Source organism: Phyllostomus hastatus, unplaced genomic scaffold (assembly GCF_019186645.2).
Source record: "Phyllostomus hastatus isolate PE091 unplaced genomic scaffold, TTU_PhHast_1.1 phas_scaffold_1674, whole genome shotgun sequence".
Classification (NCBI taxonomy): domain Eukaryota; kingdom Metazoa; phylum Chordata; class Mammalia; order Chiroptera; family Phyllostomidae; genus Phyllostomus; species Phyllostomus hastatus.
In genome coordinates, this window is record NW_025334011.1 from 17,725,531 (window position 1) to 17,745,019 (window position 19,489).

At 35.6% G+C, this 19,489-nt stretch overlaps 1 protein-coding gene across 11 annotated transcripts in view; it reads right to left on the reverse strand.

Annotated features, from left to right (window-relative positions):
- Positions 1-19,489, reverse strand: part of MLLT10 (MLLT10 histone lysine methyltransferase DOT1L cofactor) — a 243,144-nt gene that overhangs the window by 26,133 nt on the left and 197,522 nt on the right. For all 11 annotated transcript variants that reach the window (XM_045857925.1, XM_045857921.1, XM_045857927.1 and 8 more), the window contains one exon: positions 5,033-5,211. In XM_045857925.1, coding sequence (XP_045713881.1) covers positions 5,033-5,211 — 179 coding nt within the window. The remainder of the gene's footprint in view (positions 1-5,032; positions 5,212-19,489) is intronic.

The following is a 19,489-nucleotide window of genomic DNA, read 5'->3' on the forward strand; positions in this document are numbered from 1 at the left end:
ATATAAGGGCTTAAACAAATGCTTGGCACATGGCAGGTACTCAAATTTTAGTCTGTTGTTTAAAAAATTATTTTCATGAATTATTATGGTTTCCATCTTTGCCTTTAACTTTTTTAGAGAATATAATCTATCAATTATATTCTGATAACATGGCTATGCTTTAAAGATCGAAACACACTTACCTAAGAAAAATTAGAAGGTATAAATGTCTCATTATGCAATGATATCTTAATTTAGATAAAGGGGTGGGAAAAGTAGGCTTATAGTTGGGAGTACTTGAAACACAGAGAATATTTTTGTATTATTACCTACTAATATTGTATTATTACTATTAACTACTTTTGCCCACCCCTGTATAATCACATAGCAATACTAAGAATATAATGGAAGAATCCAAATATTTTAATGACAATTACTTTTATATTTTTTCAATCTGTAAACATAATTTGTTTGACTGGGAAAACTTCCAGGAAAAACTGGGGAAAACAGGAAAAACAGGAAAGTTTTATATATTTTCTAACTCAATTCAAACTTTATACTATGAAATGTATTCTGATAACAGACCCCATTCCCAAGTCAGCTACCCACTAGTAAAGTAAGGCTTTAATACTCAGCATGTGATGAGAGATGAAACCAAGTGTGAACAACTTTCAGGTCCCATGAGTAGGCTGACAGTTGAAGCTGTCAGGTTCAATTGCATCATTCCACATTATTCAATGCCCCAAACTGCTCCCTAATTGTTAGGAGCTTAACATATTCAAAACCACTGTTTAGGCTAATGCTGAGATGCCCTACAATTGAGTTCCTAATAAAGTAGTGGGAGGGATTAAATTGTAGTTAAACCATCAGTGAACATTCATGACTGGACAACAGCACTACATGGAATAACCAACCAATTCTAAGGCTTACTAACTGGTTAATATCTAGTCAATATACCACCTATCTTTGGAGGGAAATTAAGTCCTTGGTATTACTGCGGCTAGTGAAATAATTTAAAAATGAAAAAAGACATTAATCAATAGCTGAACCTAAAATAGCTAAAATTCATATATCTGTTAACATGGAATTATGAGTTTTAAAACAAAATTTAATATTATTTTTAGCAAAGGACAGTATTTCTCACTGGTAATCAGGCTATTTCTGTAACAACCAGAATTAATGATGTCCTATAATTATAACATCAGTGTAATAACCATTAATTCCAAAGTACATTATAGCCTAAAAAGTACTTATTTTCACTTGAACTTGATAACATACATATACAACAGCAGGTAAAACGGATATTTAGTTTTCATTTTGTGTATGAAAAAAATGATACCCACAACTTAAAAGACCTGTCCACAGTTATACTAGTGAGTAGCAAAGCTCCCAGAACCCAGGATTTCTGATTCACTGTTAACTTCCTTAAAATTATGTCATTATAAAATTATTTATTGAAACTTTCATTCTGACCAATCAAGTCAGGTGAATTTGCCTGGGAAACTGAACCATTTTCTCAAATAGAATGAAAATGTCATATCAGACATCATTTGAAAGGAAAGCAAGGACTACACCCAAGACAACTCCCCAACACCCGCCCCCCGAAAGTTATGCACTTGGAAAATAAAATATTCAAAGCTGATTGAAGCAAAAGTCTCACAGAAATGTACAAAACATTAGTCAGAAAATTGTACCTTTAAAATACTTAAGTATCTTCATTTACTAAATATCACATCAACATTGGAAGTTCCTTAATTAAATTATTTAAATATGTACCGTTTTTAACAGAGTAAATAATGAACCATGATTATCTACATGAAGACTTGTATCCAAAAGAATGCGGAATATATTAGAATACAATTTTTTATTGATATTCAGTCTTAAATTCTTCTATTCAAGGAATCATCCTTAAAACAAAAGCACTTCAATTCTCCCAAAGACTGAACAGAATGAATGTAGAACTAGGAAACAGAGAGGAATTTGACAGCAAAATAGAAAATTAATGGCACACCTACAGAAACTAATTTATACCTGTAATCATGATACAACAAGGGCAGAACACATGATTTAAAAAAAAAATCACATGGATACCACTAATATCTTCCACTAATGTATATGAACTATAACTATACTGCTGATACCTGTGAAAGAATAATTATTCTAAAAACAAATATAAAATAAAACATAATGATCTAACATTGAAAAAAATAAAGCTGAGTTATCCAACATTTTTAAAAGATTTTTTCAGCCCTGGCTGGTGTGGCTCAGTGGATTGAACACTAACACTAGCACTAACACTAAGAGGCAACCACACATTGATGCTTCTCTCAGCTCTTTCTCCCTCCCTTCCCCCCCCCTCTAAAAATAAATAAAATCTTAAAATTTTTTTTCCAAATTAGAGTGTCAGACTCTCCCTCCCTAACCTCCTAACACAAAATTTACAAACATCCCCTTTTTTTCAAATTAAAGAAAGACACAAATCTATTCCCAGTTTTAATTTCTATTAGCTTTCTAATCCTACCTACCTGCCTACTTTGTAGGAAACAATTCTTAAGACAGCAAATAATCCAAACAAGAGGCCTATCTCTTACTTAAAACCAAGTTCAGAATAACTTGGTTTTCTGACTTTTATAAATATCAAGAATTACCTCTTGATTTTTATCCTGCAGACGCCAAACTAGTCACCAAGAACTATTACTTTCATTACGTTTTTTTAGAGGAAGGTGAGGGGGCAAAACATTATTCAAATCTAATATTTCTGTCCTCTAATTTATATATTTTTTAAAATATTTGCTTGCTAGCATCATGGCTTTTTTAATAATTATAATAAGATTTCTATAATTACTTTTTAAATATCAATCATTTGAATACACCTTCTAGCACTGCTCTCTTAGTTTTAAATCAACTACCTATAAAGAAACCCTAAATAAAATGCTAGATGTGATTATCTAAACAGATTAGAAAATAAGCAGGGCCTACATGAAAGTTAAACCAGAAATAAACTTTTGTCATTTTGAGAAGAAAATTCAATTACCAGGTCCATCACAATTTTAAGAGTTCTATCTAAACATTCAACTTATTCTAAACATTTTTATATCCTTTCCCTTGTACATTGCCTTAGAAAATTCAGGTTTTGCACATTCAATACCAATACTATTGTCTCAGGCAGCTAAATTGAAGCAGTTCTGCTCTCAGTTAAATTGAGAGGTCAATGTGCCTCAGTTGCCTGGAGACTGATGGTTGCTACAGCAGCACTAGATAAGCCAGGCTAAATAAACTCCAGCTTGAAGCTTTTACTGCTGGACAGAAACACAGATGCAGTTGTCTCAGCATGCAGCATTTAAGTCTAACTGGATGATCGTATTTATAAACGACTCATCTTACTGAAACATAGAAAAAGGGTAAACCATAAAGATTTTAATTGGACTGAATCCTGGATTACTTGCAACTATGATTTCTTTGTTCTTTAGTTGAGTCATCTGTTGAGTGGAATTTTCCCTCTAGCTATAAAATTTCTCTTTACCACCACTTCCCCCATCAACCTCCCTAAGCCAAACCCTAAAACCACAAACATAATGAATGAGAAGAAATGAGATTTTTGCTTAAATCAGCCTAGAATTAACCAGAGAATAATTAAAAGACTTTTATAAAGAAAGAAAAGAAAAATGTACATTGAAAATGCTCATGTGAGACTTTTGTCCAAGAATATAAAGCTATCAATGCATATGGCTACACTTAGTTAAACTTAAAAGAGATGAAATAAAAACAGACAAAACTATTTGTCCTTTCACCCTCTCAAACCCCAAGCCTCTATTATTGTGGCTACTCACTCAGTTTAGTGAAATAAGCTAAAGAAGAACTCTTCCTAAACCAATCAAACTCCCTTTATTAAGGTTGAGAGGTTCACCAAATAGTTAACTTTCATTTTGAAAGATAATACCACTAATCATGCCACTGATTTTCTGTTCTGAATTGTCTGTTGTTTATTCTAATACTTAACATGATTATAATGATTGTTTATACTGCACCATTACATACTTTAAAAATAATAATGCTGTGCTTTGATCTACAGTTTAGAAAAAATACTGGAAAAGTGAATACATTCTAAAGGCCTGCACAATAGAAATTATGAATATATACATAAAGCATAAATTTACAGCAACTTACAAATAACTACTTAACTAGTCATTTGTAATTAGACATTTATCACTGTTATAATTTTCTCAAAATGTTAACACACTACTAGACCTTTGAATAAAATAAAAATATCAAAAATTCCAAATAAATTAAAAATATATACTTTAGGAATTTTAAATTATTACCTTTAGGGAAATGTGGGGGTGGGGGTGAGGGTGGGCTGGAGTAGGACTGTGTGTGTGTGAGTACAGCTTTGCCCATTTACTGTCCTTTTTATGTATTTCAAGGTCATAATTTTTCTAATTTGACTCTTGCTTAAAGCATTCCTGTAGACTAGGTCACCTATCCAATTACAGATCTAAAGTGGAGGAAAAGGATAAAAAAATGCAAAACCAACCACATAGTCACCATTATTTACAATGTTTAGGAACATTCCCCTTCTCTCTCACTAGGAAGAAAGTCATACTGTACTTAAAGGGATCATTCACTCTTTATTTTATATTCTCCTACAGTGGACTACAAAAATTTAGCAGATATTCAAACATTATTTGTGTGGTTTTTGAAATTATAAAATGAAATTTTAAAACCACAAGTCCAAAATTGGTTCATAGTTCTTTTAAAAAGTCTAACTTTTATTGATGAAAAGAAAGAATAAAAGCTCCCCTCAAATTAGTATTTTACATTGTTAGAAAAAAATTAGAAACTCAGAAATTTAAAATGATCAGTTGGTGCCAACACATTCCTTTGTCTTCTCTCAGGAATATCATGTAGAAATGTCTTTGACTTCCACTAACATGTCAATACAAATTGAGATATTTTATAAATCCCTATAGGAAGCACTATTTCATTTCTCTCTCCTCCAATCAAGCTCACTTTCAAAACTGATAACCCATCTTTATGTTACTTTGTAATGTACCTGAGTTGTAGCAACAGCAGGGGTTGCAGATGATGCCGCTGATGGGGACAGAGCTCCCACTTGTTGCAAATGCCCAGAAGACTGCTGAGGTAAATGAGAACTGGAAACAGGAGTGCTAGATCCTGAGCCAGATACTACATTTGGAAATGATACTGCTACGTCATTGTTGTTATAAATACCTGAAAGAAAAGAAATTTTATAACTTAGCTGTCAAATTTGTCAGACACACCACATCAATATGTTAGAATACTCACATTTTTCCCGATCCCTCCCCCAATGACAAATTTTAATGGTGGTGGTTAAAAAAAAAAGTACCAATAACTAACTGAATAAATATGGATTTTTCATAAAACACTTGTCTAAAAGAATGTTTCTTTATATATCAAAAATGGCTTTGCTAATAGACAGGGATCACACCAGGAAGTGCTTTGTCAAAATAATGAGAAAGGTTTTAGGAATTCCTAAGAATAATGAAATGTTTCATAAGTAGAAAAATAAAGCAACTGGAGTTGCATAAAAAGCACCAGGTTGGCCTTTCACACACAAACTAGGGCCCCAGAACTCATGATTGAGAAGAGTTGAAATGGGAAGATACTTTTATTTTAAAAAGGTCACCTACACTACAATGTAGAAAATAATGTAGAGTAGGACTAGACTTGGGGTTTGGAGGCCAATAAAGAGGCTGATGACATTGCAGGACACAGCTGTGAGAATAATGAACATAGGTAGATTCTAGGGAATTCAGGAGGTAGACTAGAAATGACTTTATGAATGAATAAATAGGGTGTACAAGTGTGGGTACTGGAGGTGGACAGAGGAGTAAGAGAGAATCATGATGTATACTACTAGGTAGGTGGTGGTAACTTTCTCTTCAAGGAACAAAGAACACAGCGGCAACATGGTTAACAGCTAGAAAGAAAGGGAGAAAGGAGAGAGTGGAAGCAATTCATTCTAAAAAAGTGGATGGGAAGGGGATGGAGAAGGAAAATGAGAAAAAGACAAAAACACGGATTTAATGGAAAAGAAGGTGTTTTTTGCTTATTTTTTTTTTAAGATGGCAGATCATGGGCATATGTTGATAACAAAGAGCCCACAGAAAGAGACAGGTTCTTTGTGGATTAAGTTTAGAGAAACAATTATCTATAACTCAGTCGAGTTCTCAACCAGAAGTGATTTTGCTCCAGAGAAGACATCTGACAATGTGTGGACACATTTCTGGTTGTCAAAACTAGGGAGTGCTACTGAAACTTAGTAGGGAGAGGCAATGGATATTGTTAAACATGTTAGAATGCCCAGGACAACTCCAGACAACTAAGAATTATCTGGTCATAATGTGGAAGCTGACGGATCCTGTTATAACTAAGTCTCTTGGGAGGGTGGGAAGAAATAAAAGCCTAAGAACCTGACACTGTAACTAGAGGAAAGCAGGAAAAAATTAGCACAAGTGGGCTGCAGTTAAAAAAAAAATCCTTTTGAGAAACTACAGTCCTTGAAGACAGCAAGTTATTGTATCAAAAATATAATTTACTTTGTTCTAAAGAACATAAATATTATTGATTCCTAATAAATAGAAGCACCTATAATCTTCAAACTAGGGGAATAAAAGAACTGGGACATCTTAAAGGTCTTACAACTATAAATGAGGCTTCTAAGATATCTACAATTTCTCCAGAAAAAAACATAATTTATTCATTCAACAAATACATCCATTACACAAACATCTGAGAGCTCACAGTTTGCCAGACATTATTCTAAACCCTGGAGATACAAAGCCATTCAAGATATGTGGTCTCCACTTTCAGGAAGCTTAGCAGAAAAAAAAGATACAATTACAAAAGACTGTGAAGAGTGACAGAAACATCCTCTGGGGGCTATGAGTACAAATAAAAGAGAATCTCTCCAGGACCTAGAGTGAGAGAGAGGGGGTGGAGGTGGGTCAAAAAAACTTACTGGAAGAGATGAGTGTTAAAGCTAATTTCCAAAGAAGCCACAGAACAGAGGCAAAGGGTGGTTTGAGGAAGAAACACGCAACAGAGAGCAGGGTAAATTCTAAGAACTTAAAATTACCATCTGAGTAAGTTACGCAAGAAATGAGACAAAAAAAAAAAGATCAAGAAGAATATTAAAAGTTAAAAGTTTAAAAAAATTAGAGACAATAGGAAACCACCGAAGGGCTGTAAACATAAGTTTTGTGTGACCATATTGGTGTTTAAGCAAATTATAAATCAATGACACAGGCAAAGACTAGATTGGGGAGGATATTTAAATTAAGACCAAGTAAACTATTAAGGGTTGCTACAATAATACCAACAAGCAAAAATAGGGATTAAACTAAGGTAATAGCAGTAAAGAGACATTACAGAGGCAAAGTTCATTTGACTGGTAACAAATCAGACCTGAAATATAAAAAAGGGAAAACTCAGGAATGATTCTTAAGTACCAGTAAGTGAACATGAGAGTGGTGATACCAATCACTGAAGCAGGAGTAGCATTTGAGAATATCCAGTATTTGGCTACTATGTACAGGTCACTAGCATAATAGCCCAATGAGATAACTATCACTCATTTCACATAACAGAAGTTGAAAGAAATAAAGTAACGTAGGCCATTTGCAGCTCTCTGAGCTCCAGCTGATAGGGGTGAAGGGGTGGTTAGTAAGGAGTTTTCTACACCATATAGCTCATACAAAGCAGACTGTTGACAAATCAACCAGTGGTAAAGCACTAAGGAAGCAATGGGCTACCAAAGCCACTCACAAGGTGTTTCCTCTGCTAGAGGGGTGAAGAAACCTCATGTTACAGGCCTAGTATCATGGCACTCCGTGAAACTTGATTTGCAAACTTCCCTTCCAGCGTCTTGTGCAAAAATAGCTCAGGACTTTAAAAACAGGTCTGCATTTCCAGAGTGTAGCTATCAGTGCTTTGCAAGAAGCAAGTGAGGCTTATCTGGTTGGCCTTTTGAAGACACCAACAATTATGCCAAAATATATCCAGCTAGCATGCCACATACATAGAGAATGTTCTTAAGAATCCACTATGATGGGAAACATCATTACTAAAATTTTTTTTCTCTTCTTTCTGTTTTTGGTAGTTCTAAACATTAGGTATTTTTTTTCCAATGGGGTCAAAAGGTAGCTAAGTATAAAGGGGCGGCAGGTGGAGAGCAGGGGACGGACAATTTACTGGCAGTTTTTCAATTTTCATTTTTGTACGATTTAAAAAACATTAATGAGGAACTTCCAGTCAAGACAGCAGCATAGATAAACATGGCTCCCCTCCACACACAACCACATAAAAAACACAACTAAAATATATCGTATTTTGCTATGTATAATGTGCACCCACATTTTGGGCCCAAACTTTCAGGAACAAAATCTCTTAATTTTTAATTCAACTATCTCTTTATTTATATTTAAATACCTGTTTTTATATTACAAAGGAATTGTGGCATTTATTTTTGTACATATTATGATACAAAAAATTTTACGTGAAAATAACTACAAAACACAAGAACAGATACAAGGTATTTCAGGTACTACCCATGTATAATATGCATCCTTATTCTTCCCTCAAATATTTGGACAAAAAAGTGTGTATTATACACAGCAAAATATGGTAGAACCACCATTACTCAGAACCATCAGAAATTGAGTTGATGGAAGTGTGACAACCATGGAATTAAAGAAACCACATCCATCCAGACTGGTAGGGGGTCACGGACACTGAAAGGGCTGGTCCCACATCCACATGTGGTAGATAAAAATTCGGGAGGGATATCTTGGAAGCAGAGTCCCGGTCCCACACCAGGCCCCCGACCCAGGGTTCCAGTGCCAGGAAAATAAGTCCCCATTATATGTAGCTGCAAAACCAGCAGGGATTGAATCTGTGGAAGAAACTACTGGAGTCCCAAGCAGTTCCCCTTAAAGAACCCACACATGGACTTACTCAGATTCACTCTCTCTGAGCTCTAGCACCACAGTAGTAGCTTGAAAGGCACCAGTGACACATGGGAGAAACCCAAGTAACTAGCATCAAGTCAAGAGCTGGGGAGGCAGTTTTTTCTCACACAGAAAGGCAGGCAGAGGCCATTGTCCCTTTCTAAGCCTTCCCCCGACAGATCCAGAGAGCCAGCAAGCTGGAGCCATATCTGAGATTCCATCAACATGGCTAACACTGTTTGCCCTGCCCTGGAGATCCCAATTCTGTCCCACCCAATTTACAGGCCCACCCAGGCTGTTAACTGTGACTTTTCCATATGAGTGGTGGATCTTGTCTCATGCTTCACAACTTCCCAAACACTTTCAAAAGAGCAACAGCCAGCCTCAGCAAGCTCCTAGCACGCATACCTCTTGCTAAGTAACCCCAGGCATAGCACTAGCAGCAGCCATCTCAGATTGCCTTACAGCTCAGGCACACTGGCCCTGTGCAAAACATAGGTGGGGGCTGACCTTGACCTGCACTACCCGGGAAACTCCAGGGCCAGAGCACCCAGTGGACCACTACAGACCACGTGAGAGCACCACAACAGTGCCCCGGCATAGCTAATCTTCCATGGAGGACAGAGGTGAATGATCAGTGGTCATGGCCACAACCTGCAGCTGACTGGCCCAGGAAAATCCCTCCCATTGACCTGCCAACACAAATCAATACTCAACTACAAGAGGAGGGTGCACTCAGCCCACATGAAGGATATACCTCAGGTACCCAGCTTGGGTGACAAGAGAGGCTTGTGCCACTGGACTCTACAGGACACCTACTACATTAGACCATGCTACCAAGACAGAGAGTCACAGCAGCTCTACATAGAAACAAACACAGGGAAGCTGCCAAAATAAGGAGACAAAGAAACATGGCCCAAATGAAAGAACAGATCAAAACTCCAAAAAAAGAGCTAAATGAAATGGAGATAAGCAATCTACCAGATGCAGAATTCAAAACACTGGTTATAGGGATGCTCAAGGAACTTATTGAGGACCTCAACAGCACAAAAATATCAAGTCAGACATGAAGGATACACTAATTGAAACAAAGAACAATTTATGGGTAAACAACAGTAGAGTGGATAAAGCTGAGAATCAAATCAATAATTTAGAACATAAGGAAACAAAAAAACAACCAATCAGAAAAACAAGAAAAAAGAAACCAAAAATAAATAAATAAATAACCAGGATGGTGCAAGCAGCCTTGGGACAACTTCAAGCATTTCAATGTTTACATCATAGGGGTACCAGAACAAGAAGAGAAAGAGTAAAACAATGGAAATCTCTTTGAATAAATAATGAAAAAAACCTTCCCTAATTTGGTGAAGGAAACAGACATGCATGTCCAGAAAGCACAGAGTCCCAAACAAGATGGATGCAAAGAGGTCTCCTCCAAGACACATCATAATTAAAATGCCAAAGGTTAAAGACAAGAGAAAATCTTAAATGCAGCAACAGAAAAGCAGTTAGTTACCTAGGGGATGTCCCCAGAAGACTATCAGTTGATTTTGCAAAAGAAACTTTACAGGCTGGAATGGATTGGCAGGAAATATTTAAAATATTCAAAGTCATGAAAAGCAAGGACCTACAGCCAAGACTGCTCTACTCAGTAAAGCGATCATTTAGAATCGAAGGGTAGATAGAGTGCTTCCCAGACAAGAAAGGACTAAAGAATTTATCATCACCAAACCATTATTATATGAAATGTTCAAGAAACTTATTTAAGAAAAAGAACATCAAAACTATGAACAATAAAATGGCTACACACACACATACGCACACACACGCATACACACACACAAAGACAACTGAACCTAAAAATCAAACTAACCAAACAAAAATAACACAGACAGAAGAATCATGGATATGGAGAACATTTTGATGGTTACCAGATAAGAGTGAGGTGTCAGGGAATGGGTGAAGAGGTGAGGGGATTAAGAAGTATAAATAGTGCCCTGGCTGGTGTTGCTCAGTGGATTGAGTGCTGACCTGCAAACCAAAGGGTCACTGGTTTGATTCCCAGTCAGGGCACATGCCTGGGTTGCAGGCCAGGTCCCTAGAAGGGGGTGCATTAGATACAAGACAATTTAGATGAAAGACTATGTCCCTCTGGACTATGGTGGCAATGGTATTGAGCATGGAGAAAGTGGGAATCTAGAAGCTGGAATCACCTAAATTTGAGGATAAGCTATGTTTGGTAGATAAAGAACAGTATTATGAATGAATCCAGGTTTCTGGCTGCTATTGGAAGTGACACTTGCTGAGATGGTAAAAACTGGAACAGGAGAAAAGAATTTTTTTAAAGAGAAAAAAGCTGGTTCAGGACTAAGTCTTAAAGACTTCCAACATTTCAAGGATAGTTAGTAGAAGAGCAATTTGTAAAGAAAATTGAGATCAGTAAGGTAAAGATAAAACCTTGAGTATGGTGTCACTGAAGCCAAGAAAAGAGAATCTGAAGAAAGAGGGGGCACATCAACTCTATCACATAATGCTGAAGACTAGTAAAGGAACAGACTGAAAATGACCATTAGATCTGGAAACACTGAGACACATGGTAAATTAGGATGAAAACTACAGTGTGGGTAGAGACAAGAAAACATTGTTTAGGCCTAACCTTTTTTTAGTATGCCTACTGTAGTGACATAAATCAATATATAAGACAGAAGTATTCCTCTCCAGTGACAGAAATATTAGTGTTCATCAACCAGAGTGCCTGCTTCCCAATTTCAAACTTCCTGGAAGGCCAAATCAGTACCACATCAAATTGCTTATTCAACACAGAAGAGTATATGAATGGGACAGTTTTGAGGAATATTTAACCAAGCAAATGATTAAGCCAGGTAAGTTATCTCTAACCCAGATACCAAGAGACTGAATATTCTTTCCTGGTGCTTAATATAGTGTGAAGTAGTTAAAAGTCCAAATGCTGCTCCCACATGCAAATAACCTCTCTGAACTTAACACACCTCATCTATAAGGATGGTACCAATGATTTCATAGGGCTGGTGAAAGGATTAGCTAATTAATGTAAAGCATATATCAATATTATTAGTATACTGTCTATAATATAGTAAGCATTTCATAAATAGTAGCCATCTTGCTAAATATAAAGGAGAAACAATATCTATTAATATTAAAAGGGATAAATAGGATAATATATACATGAATAGAAAACTTCTGTTATTCATGTTGCCTTAATATCCCTTCCTTTGGTGACTAATAAACACTTAGGATATGCAGTATTTTGGCTTTCCCTTTCTAGATCATGGACTATGTCTCTATCTGATTAACACATTCATTACTCAAAGAAGGTAAAATAAAATATAATGTTGAGAGCCCTGGTGGGGTAGCTCAGTTGGTCAGAGCATCCCAATATACCAAGGTTGTGGGTTTGATCCCTGATCAGGGCACATACAAAAACGCATAAATAAATGAAACTACAAATTGATGGTTCTCCCTCTGTCTCTCCTTGCACTTCCTCCCTCTTTCTAAATTATGAGAGAGAGAGAAAGAAAGAGAGAGAGAGAGAGAGAGAGAGAGAGAGAGAGAGAGAGAGAGGGAGGGAGGGAGGGAGGGAGGGAGGAAGGGAGGGAGGGAGGAGAAGGGAAGGGAGAGAAGATGGTTACAATAAGAGGAAGTCCTCAACAAAAACAAATATGCTAAGAAGTCATCTAAGATGTAAATTGCAAAATACTCACTGGACTTGGCAATATAAATACTATTCCTGGCCTGAGTGGAGTAGTACTTCCCAAAAGCCTGTGTGAAGAGGTCTGAAAAATTAATCAATGAGAGAATTTCTATTTCTGGCAAGAGGCAGACTAAAAACAGCCTAAGATCCTTCCTAATTAAAACAACCTAAGAATAAATAACTAAATCCACAGAAAGTAAGGGAAATCCTTAGGTGTCAAAAATGTAGAGGAAAAGGCTTTAACAGGTTGTCCTAAAGGAGTCAGCCTGTCAGTAACCTAGCAGCTTTGACTTTAATGCCCACAAAGAAAGAGAGATGAGACCTTGGACCTCAAAAGGATAGGAAGTTGAAACTAATGAAACCCTGTTATGTTCTTTTAGGAGAAAGACAGATCACCCCTCCCCCCCCAAAAAAAAATCCTCATAAAACCCCAAAATCACAACATAGGGAGAAAATAAGGATGCTTGTCCAATTTGACCTGAGTTCTAAGTGGGGTATGAAAAGTCTGCCTTGAGAATTTATAGCCATAGCCTTGTCTTCCAACAGGTTTTAGGCTTGAATTTACACTATGGGCCTGGTCTGGTAAATGCCAGACATAAATTAACATAAGAAGGAGTCAGGTGGTACTGTACTTGAGTACACAGCAGAAGCAAACACAAAACCTCTCTGAAGGAATATTTCCTCAATCCGGACTATAAAATTAGCTCATGATACAAAACTAGAAAACATGGAAGGAAACAATCCCTTTGATCACAAGTTAGCAGACAAAAACATTTAAGACTGACCATCTTCTAAGAACCTTAAAAAATAGAAACAACAAATAAAGATTACGAGATACGTATTTTAAATGACTAAGAATCTAAGAGAAGGAATCAAATATATGATAAAAGAACAAAACTATACAAATAAGAGGAATATGGGGTATCCTGCTATGGTAGGCAGAATTCTAAGGACATCCTCCCAATTCATCCATTTGTCCACTTATTCTATCTTGAATAACCAGGGCCTAGTTATTCAAACACTAATCTAGGTACACCTTTAAAAAAACTTGGCAGGCTGAATTAAGGTGCTGATCAGATGATCACCTTAAAATGGGTGAATTACCCTGGATTATGAGGTTAGGCCAAGTGTAATTACAAAAGCCCTTAAAAACAGAAGAACAACAAAAACAAAGGAGTGATGGGAAATGTAGCAGAAGAGAAAGCAATAGAAATGTGGCAGAAGAGGAAGTCCTAGAGATTCTAAGTGTGAAAAGTATTCATCTCACCTTCTCTGGTTCTAAAATGTAGGGACTCATGTGTAAGGACAGGGGAGAAGCCTCTAGGTGCTTAGGAAGGCCCTCAGTTGACAGCCAGAAAGTGATAACCTCAGTCCTATAACTGCAAGGAATACACTGCATTCTGACAAAAACCTAAAGAAGTTTGGAAGTGACTATTTCCAGAGTCTCCTCATAGTAACAGCCCAGCTGGCCATCTTGATTTCAGTTTTTATGGGACTCTATGCAGAGAAACCAGCTAACCCAGCCTGGACTTCTGACTACGTGCTAATAAATTTGTATGGTTTTAAAATGCTGGTTTCATGATAATGTTACAGCCATAGAAAAATAATATACTTGCAGTGCTAGAAAGTAAGGAAGCATTCAATGAACAATGAGGGCATATCTAAAGGGCATGGAGCCCGATTAAAGGGGCTCCCAATGGCTAAATTTAACAATTTAAGCACCACAATAAATGGATTATAACCCATACTTCCCTAAACCTATAGTGATATTAACTGAAAGTCTGATGAGCAATGGCATACTTATGTAATCTCACAATTTATCCCACAAAATACTTACTAATTAAATGACTAAGTGAGAAAAGAAAAACTTTTCATTGGAAAAGCCTGATTACGTGCCATCTGATAAGATGCAATGATAGATCACTTCTATGATATCCTGGCTCCAAAACAACCACCTGAATCTAACAATGGGAAAAAAAAAACAACCCAAATCCGAAATAACTAGCCTATAATCTTCAAAAATGTTGATATAAGTGTCAACACTTAAATGGCATCTGAAGACTAGATGGTGGTAATATGACAATGTTAATTTCCTATTCTTGACAGTTGTGGCTTTGCAAAGAATGTCCTTGTTTGTACAAAATATTTAAGAGGTCAGGGCTGGATTGGGTACTACATTTGCAACTTATTCTCAAAGTGTTTAGGAAAATAAAGTTCTCTGTACTATACTTGCTTTTCTGTAAGTCTGAGACTATTTCAAAATAAACATTTTTTTAATATGTGAAGCTACACAGTCTTAAAAACAAGACAAGAAAACAAAACCAGACCAGGTCCATTTTAATTAAAAAGGTTCACAAAGAATTCCTAAAATTGAAAAACATGCTCACTAACATTCTTTACTCAACAGTCAGGTAAAACAATAAATTAATACAGCTAAAGAGATGACAAGTAAACAAGTAAGATCAAAACATTACCCAGATACAGCACAGAGAGATTAAGAAATGAAAATGATAAAAGAATGATAATGGAATATGAAGGACAGAATGAAAATCCAAAAATGTCTACCAAAGATTCCTAAAAAATAGGAAAAAGCAATGTTTAAAAACATAATGGCTATAACTGTGTCCAGAATTAAAGACACAAATTCCCTCAAGAGGAAGCACAAGAAATTCCAATAATAAAGTCACATAGAGACATACCGCACAAAACAAAGAGAGGATCTTAAATGAGTCGGTGAGGTAGAACAGTTTGAGTGACAGGTAAACAAATGGAAATGTGGGATTTAAAACGTTCAGGCTTTTTGGCCTGGGGTTTTTTTCAAGAGGAGAAACACTAGAGCATGTTTAAATACAGATAAATGATCGTGAAAAAGAAAATGAGGAAACTAAAATGACAAAGTCTCTTGAGGGCAGCTGAAAAGGATGCAATCCGGAGCACCGGGACTATTCTTTGCCAGCAGAACTGGAGAGAAGGAAGGAAGATGGATACAAATCAAGTAGCTTTGCAGAAGTGGGTAATAAGAAGATGAAGATTTTTCTGGAAATAAGAGACAAAGATATCTAATACATTGTGGATGGAGAAGGAGGAAGAGTTAAAAAAAAAACAAGTAATCATGGTAAAAATGTAAAGAGAGTTTGCTAGAGATGTGTATTAATATTGTCAAGCAATTTAAATGTCAGTCAAGGCTAGCACCATGAATCGATAATTATATTAATTTTTTTGTACATGGTGTTATTTTCTAGCTCTAGAAATACTTAGCTCACATGAAGTATAAAATATGCATATAAGTGGTCAGGTTAATGAGGGTACTTCATCCAAGAAGAGATGAGACACACCTAAATTAATACCAATCATAAGCCTAGATGAGAAACATCATGCACTGCATTACATGGTGACTTATTTGTTTCCTTAGCTTAAGGAAATTAAAAGAAAGATTTAGTAAGTAAAAGGTTTCCAATATGAAGAACATAATCTTATTAGATGTGATGGCTATTAAAACAACTCACCATTCTGCATTAAAGGTTTTCTATAATTTAATAAAAACATATAAGTAATGACCACGTTAAATTTTAGAAAATGAAAGTAAGAAAAAAACTATTCTGAAACCTGTAATTTTTACATAACCACTATGATAATTTTATCTAACATTTTATTCTGTAACCATTTATATTTTTGAGTCTTCCAACTGTAGTCTGAGCCCTATGAAAACAAGAATTATATACAAAGAAACTGACAGTCCTTTGTCATGTATATACTATTATTTTATGTATAATACATATACAATTTCTTGTTCTGGGTTTGGTGTCTGAGAAAGTATGTCATGGAGCCCTGGCTAGTGTGGCTCAGTGGACTGAGTGGCAGCCTGAGAACCAAGGGGTCACTGCTTCAATTCCCAGTCAGGGCACATGCCTGGGTTGTGGGCCAGATCCCCAGTAGGTAGAGGGGACGAAAGAGGCAACCATGCATTTCTCTCCCTCTCTTTCTTTCTCCATTCCCCTCTCTGAAAACAAATAAATAAAATATTTTTTAAAAATCAATAATAAAAAAAGAAAATATGTCATGGGTATATTTCAAAGTTGCTAGGTAAGCTTCCTAAATATCGCTTGATAATCAAATCCAGGAGCTGCTGTAAGAAATATGAGTGTAATTTTCACATTTCCAGTATTCCTTTTCATATGTTCCTTAGGACAGAAGTCACTTCTATTTAGTCCTTTCAGATCACTTCCCATGAAGCACTTCCTTTTAATAGTCCATGCTTTAGAATTTTTTCCTTGTGTTGGGTATTTAAAAACTTCCCTATAACATGTCCTTTCCTACCCTCTTTTTAATTTGGCACTCTATGGGTGCTTCAATCTAAGATCTCTCAGCTTTTTAAAGGCAGTTTACCTCTATTATTTCTTCAGATCATTTCCTCCTCTCCATTTCTCTCTCCCCTTTTGGGGATTCCTGTTCTCTGGGTTCTACTCCTATCTTCCATAATATATAGCTTTTATTTTGCTTGTTTGTATGTATATATGTATGTATGTATGTATGTATGTATGTATGTTTGTACTCTTAGTCATCTCCTCCTTTCTAGAGATTTCCTTACTCTGACCTACCCATTAAATTACTTTGTTCCTCAGCTATATAGCTTATGCTATTCATCCCATTTGTTGTGTTCTTTACTTCAAGCACTATAGATTTCCATACCTAAAATTTCTAGGTGTTACTTAATATTTTGTTTCAAATTATTATCTTCCCTCAAGTCTTTTATATGTTTATCACACTAATCTGTTTTCTCTGTATAGTTCCACGAAGACTGATCTAGGTAGAAAATCAGACTTCATATTATTAGCCAAGATAATTTAAGATTTTTAGTCTCCTAAATGTTGACATATCCAAAGACAACCTTTCGATATAAACTTCCTAACACACCTTTTGAATGAAAATATGACTTGCTCGTGATATTAAAGCATGATGGAGAAAAGTCTGAGAACCATAATTCCAAATACATATTTGTTATATAAATACACTATTCCATCCAGAGATCCTGAAATAAAATGACCCTCTGAGTATGAAACTAACACTAAACATCTATAGAAATAGCTCACCATAATATATGGTCTGTATCTCCATTAAACAAGGTGATTAGGACATAATTTCTGTAAACACACAACTACAAATTAATGTGAAAGGAAGCTGCAAAACAGTCAACTGCATTATAAAGAGGGAAAAGAATCTTATTATCAAGAAGGTGATCGATAATCTTTAAACATAATTCAACTAGCAGTCCCTACTCTGATATCAGATTCATTCTGCCAGCATCTTCCCAATCATAATTCATTTTCCCAAGATTACTTTAAGGAACAATAAGGCAAGCAACATCTGTTATTCTAGACAGTCATGTTTGTTTGCTTTTTCATATATGACTAAATGACATACTTCCCTACCATCATTTCTGAGATACTGGCTTGAGTAAGCCCAACTGATGAACTCTAGGTATACTGGACAAAACCAAAAGAAGGCTATTATACTATAATCTCCTATGAAAGAGATAATAAGGATCTGAACCAACCCATAGCCATGAAAAAGAAAAATGGATTCTGAAAATAATTTAAAAAAATAGATATAAAATCATGTTAGGAAACTTCAAATTAATTAGAGAAAAAGATGTAGAAGGTACCACTTGTTGGCAGAGAACAGGATAAGAAACAAACACACTCTTACCAAAGAATACAAAAGTAGAGGCAATTGCTTTTCGGGATTACAAAACAAAATAACTAGAACTCAGAAGCACAATCCTTACATATATAGGTACCATTATTTATTATTCCATGTAATCACTGAAACACTAGTCTGAAGTAAAAGGAAAATACTTTTGTAAACACATACATTACTACACATTAAAAGCAATAATCATCTCTTTTGTAAGAAAACTTACTTTTAAAATTCCTAGTAATTTAAACATTCATTAATCAAATATTATGAAGACTTTTTAAAATTAAGGTTTTGATTTGTTTTATACTGAGTATTTTCACAGCTATTCTGTCCTTCCTTCGAGTTGACTTTTTCTACTTGTTCACTTCCCATCTATTCAGATTTTTGGTTCATCAAATATTCTTCTCTCGCATCTTAATCCATTATCTTTCTAGAGTCTTCCTTTCCAACCATTAAGACTTTTCTATCTTAAAACAACCCTGATCCAAACTCTGTTTTCTCTACCAACATTTCTCAGCCATGACCAATCTTAAGAGTTTCAGTGATTTACCCCTATAACAAGCACTGCTGTGAAATAGCCACTGCTGGTGGGTGCTATTTGTTTTCCTAGGATTAGGCATCTAGCCCTGTTCCCTATCTACAAATAGCTAAAGTCTAAACATTCTCTATGCATCAAGTAAAATATTATATTTCCTGGGCATCTCATTTCCTCAGTTGAAAGTAATTTTCCCCGACCTTAAACTCTTAATGTACTACAGATCATTAGAGACGCTCTATCTTAAAAATTTTATTTATTGATATACACACATTGCTCTTCCTTTTAGCTTTTATGTTCCCTAAAGACAGGATTCATGTGCAGAACAGTATACTTATTTCCCCAAAGCAACTAACCAGAATGTCAGATACAGAAAGAATTTAATATATACTTGTCAATGAAAAAAAAAACCTGAGACACTCTTGAGACATTCCATACAGCAGATACTTACATGCTCCAAGATCAGTCTTTTATTAATATGTGATACTGAGATTTTTAGAGGAGATCCAGGGGTAGATGAATACATTAATTGGTTAGGACTAGTGGATTCAAAATACA